The 4,237-nt window shown below is 34.1% G+C and overlaps 1 protein-coding gene across 1 annotated transcript; it reads left to right on the top strand.

The window, feature by feature from the left end:
• The first annotated feature begins 1,729 nt into the window (after positions 1–1,729).
• Positions 1,730–2,676, top strand: LOC119770236. The gene is made up of 2 exons (XM_038264692.1): positions 1,730–2,388; positions 2,448–2,676. The coding sequence occupies exons 1-2, from the start codon at positions 2,163–2,165 to the stop codon at positions 2,642–2,644; spliced, it is 423 nt and encodes a 140-aa protein (XP_038120620.1). The 5' UTR covers positions 1,730–2,162; the 3' UTR covers positions 2,645–2,676.
• The last annotated feature ends 1,561 nt before the right edge of the window (positions 2,677–4,237 follow it).

Here is a 4,237-nt window from a genome sequence, read left to right on the forward strand (position 1 = left end):
ATATTTTATTAAGACAATTATACATCGTTGGAAAGGTAATGAGATAAGCTTTGAAACTATTAATAGATAAAATGTTGTTTCCAAACCAAAAACTGAAGTTTTCATCGAATAACTGGAGCATTTTTTTGACAAAACTAATTTTTTGTGTTTGTTAATCGAGTACTTTTTTTTTGCTAACCGATGCTAAACATGAAACTAAGATCACTTGAAAGATTGGATCATAATCTAACATTGCTGAAACTTTCAGCCTGCGATTTTTTGCGTTTTCGGAGATATGCCATTTTGAACATTTACGCTTTATCAAAATTTGCTGCAATCTACATATGCGCCCGTCTATTTCACTTGCTTTGCTTCCTACTTCGTGGGCATCGTCGCTTCAAAAATCAACATCTGGTTTCAAAAAGTTCGAAATGAGTTAATTAGAATTTTCTGTTGCCTACACTTAAAATTGAGTACCTTAGTCAAAATAAGGTATTCGTAACGAAGTTTCTCAAGCGAAACTGGAAATGGAGGATTAGTGAGAATATGTTTTGTATTTAATCGTTTGAAGTATCATGATTAATATTTTGAATAAAGTTAATAATTTTTCTGTTATTTGATTTAACGATTAAAAATTTCGCAGTTTAAGGGGGGGGGGGGGTCTCAAGTTACATAGCATGGACACACAAAAAGAAGCACACAGCAGTAAATAATAAATATTCGACTTAAAATAAATTTATTACGCTAAACAAAATTTTGTTGGATGGGTGGAGGGGAGGGGAGGAGGGTTAAAAGAAAGAGGGGAGAGGAGGGGTTGTGTCCTTAAAGTGGGGATGTATTAGCTTATCCATAATTTAATAATATAAACTTGCAATACAATATATACGCAATTCTGTTGTACTTGCAAATGTATGAAAAGACTATTTATTATAAACAATCAACTATTGAAAAACATAAAAAGTCAGAAAAATCGACATATATCATTTGAATACCATACAATTACCCAAATTTGTATGTAAAAAACATTTAAAAAGCAAAAAAATAATTTAATCGCCTGTTTGTATCAGTGATGTCAACCATCGAGGAGCTCATTTTTGGTTCGCGGCACATTTTTCGTTTTTGGTGCTTTTCAGTTACGGAATTCGACAAAATGGTGTTCGAAGCATTTGTAGAACTCACCAACAGCAACATTTCTTCAGAACATTGTATAGCTGTAAAATTCATACGCAAAAAGTTACAAGAAGATTTCAGACCTCAGAACCAATGGTTCGCGATGCTTTTGTTTGCCTAACGCATTTTTGGTTGTTACTTTTTTTTCTATTCATAAAAAATTAACACTATGTTCAGCAAAGTTGTACGATTTGGTGTGTCCTTCATACACAACTTTGTCAAATTCCGTAACTGAAAAGCACTACAAACAAAAAATGCGTCGCGATGGTTGACATCACTGGTTTGTATGGGGATGGCCAATAGGGCAGCTGCGGTTTTGTTCGCATAATAGCGTGTAAGTTCTGTTTTGTTGGGGGTTCCATCTCCCATTCACGATCTTATTCCGTTAATGTATTTCAAGTATCTAGCTAATTCTTCAAAATTAAGCTACGGAAAACTCTATGTCCACATATCAAAACATTACGTAGTCTACGCCATTCCGGTTATGTCTGTGACATAACTACTTTGACTTTTTCGTACAAAACCCGGACCCGACTCTGCCGCGGACTGTGTGCTGCGTTGATTGAGTTGGGCAGGTGAAATTGCTGTGTGTGGGTGGGCTCTTTCCATCGAACCCTCAGGGACCGCTCTTTAATTATATCTGATTAAGTTTTAGTTATGTATGATGAGATATAAAACACAACACGCAAAAAAATCAATGTGGTTTGAATCAAAAAAATATTTTGTTGTTTTGACTTGACGATTTTTTGTTGAAATAACCCTCAAAACCGATCGAAACAACTCAAAATTTTGAGTTGAAATTACTTGCTGTATTTTGTCAAACTCCTTTGGAAATAACAACAAAAATTTTGATTTGATTCAACCCACAACGGCGTTGAATCAACTTGACTGTGTTTTTTTATTTCAATGAAAATTATTGTGGTTTACACGTGCCCCCTTTCTGTCAAAATGTTGACATTTTCTCAGTGGGCTGATCGATTTTTTTTTCCGTTCCGTGCGGTGAGGCTATACAAATGGATCCGTGGCCTGTTTATCTGAGCGATTCGCGGAATACGAAAAGGTTGTGCTCGAGATTCGGGTTGTTTTCCAAGCCACCCAGAATGAGGCCGACTAAAACCCGACAATTGAGATACCAAAGCTGCCACCACCAGAAGTTCCTCAGCGTGCATTGCAAGATGGAGAACCAACCCAGATTTATCGGAATTCCCCAAGATCTTAATCTTCGACGGGACATGCTTGGTAAGCGCCTTAGAATTCTACCAAAATGTCTCTCTCTGACGCCTTTTTCGTCCTTACAGACCTCTGCGGAAAACAGAACCACGATCCGGAAGCCAGTGCCAACATGGCCGCTCAACACGGGGAGACAAACTTGTCGGTTCACTCAGAAGCGGCGGTGTCAACGACACCAGGTGCGGTTCCAGAACAGCAAAATGGCTCACGGTCTCACGGGCCAAATTTGCTGCAACACTTGAAGGAACAGATGGAAATTATTTGAAATTTTCAATAAATAAAAAAATTAAACATCAATAAAATACAATTTTTATTCCAATTCAACATTTTGTTGATTCAATTCAATGACTAACCTTAGTTTGATAAAAATCTTGAGTTGTTTCCACAACGAAACCAACGTTGATTCAACAAAATTCTGATTAGAATGCGCTTTCTGTCAAATTTTGGTCAACAAAAGTGAGGGTTGATTCAACAAAAAAGCTGCTTTGAAACAACGAAATGTATCGATTTGAAACAACAAAATTGGAGAGTTGATTCAATGCAAAAATTTTGTTAATTATATTCAACAAAATATTTTGTTGAATCAAACCTCATACAGGCTGATTCTACAAAATATTTTTCTGCGTGAAGCTATTAAAATAAAGGGCTTTGATTTCGGCAGCGATGTCTTACAGTAATCCCACATATTCGGAACGGTTTCCAGATTGGCCAATGTTCAAAAAATCATAGCAAATCGATAATTGAACTTAATGATTTGTTTTCACCTTCATTTGAAGGCTTTTCTTGCGATCTTTCGAATGCTGTATCGCACATCTGCAAATTTTAACTTTTATATGAAGTTTTTGAATAATTACTTTGTCCCTTGAAATCCACAAATTCGGAACACTTTTTTCTAACGAATGTAAACAAACTTTGGATCTCTCCAGGAGTACATATTTATTACCAAATAATGACTTCACACACTGAAACCAATGAAACTCAAGCTTAGCAGGGTGGCCACCGGATTTGGATTTTCAATTTCCCGGTTTTTTTCCCGGTTTTCTCCCGAGGCCAGAAGGAATTTTTCCATATAGTTTTAAATCAAATTACAATGTTTTTTTATAGACTGACGTTAGTATCAAAATACTTTTTGAACGCATACATTTGGTTCAATAATTTTATTTCTCAAGAAAGTTAGTAACAAAAAGTAAGAATCCGTTTTTAACAGTTTTTAGTCCAAATCCTTAATTTCCATAATGCTTGTGATTTTTCATCTCCATGCTCCGCAATTTTTCTTAACTTAAAATCAATAAAAAATCGTTTTGTATTAAATTTATGAATAACGTAAATTATTACTGGAAAGCAGTAGATAGCATTTACAATGTTTAGTATGAGTATGGGTAGAAAAGATTTGCAAATGAAAACAACATTAATGCAAATACTCTTCAGTTTTCTTTGAAAAAGCTTTAGTAAATTCAAGAATGATTCTTCCAAAGAAAAAGTGCCATATGTTTAAACAATCGATTACTTAAAACCCAACAAAAACTCATTTTTTTGTGTTTGAATAAAAGAAAAAGGGACTGTTTATATTGAAATGACTACTATGCAGTTGAACTCTGAAAATATTGTAATTTTAAAACATCTGAAAAATTTAAATTATAATTTTAAAATAAATTTTAAAATAAAGATATTTTTTCAAATGTTCTGAATTTGAAGATAATTTGATAGGCATTTAACTGTAGAAAGATTCCCAACTATATAAAAATATCTGAAATACCAAATATTTCCGACATTTTAAAATTATACAATAGTACTCAAACCTGATTTAAAAACACAAGCACAAAGTTTCATAGCAATTTGTCCTTAATAATCTTATAAA

Source organism: Culex quinquefasciatus, chromosome 3, assembly GCF_015732765.1.
Source record: "Culex quinquefasciatus strain JHB chromosome 3, VPISU_Cqui_1.0_pri_paternal, whole genome shotgun sequence".
Taxonomy (NCBI): domain Eukaryota; kingdom Metazoa; phylum Arthropoda; class Insecta; order Diptera; family Culicidae; genus Culex; species Culex quinquefasciatus.

Coding starts and splice junctions, on each gene's coding strand:
- LOC119770236 (XM_038264692.1), top strand. CDS start 2,163: ATGGATCCGTGGCCTGTTTATCTGAGCGATTCGCGGAATACGAAAAGG. Junction 2,389..2,447: donor TCTTCGACGGGACATGCTTG/GTAAGCGCCTTA, acceptor TCGTCCTTACAG/ACCTCTGCGGAAAACAGAAC.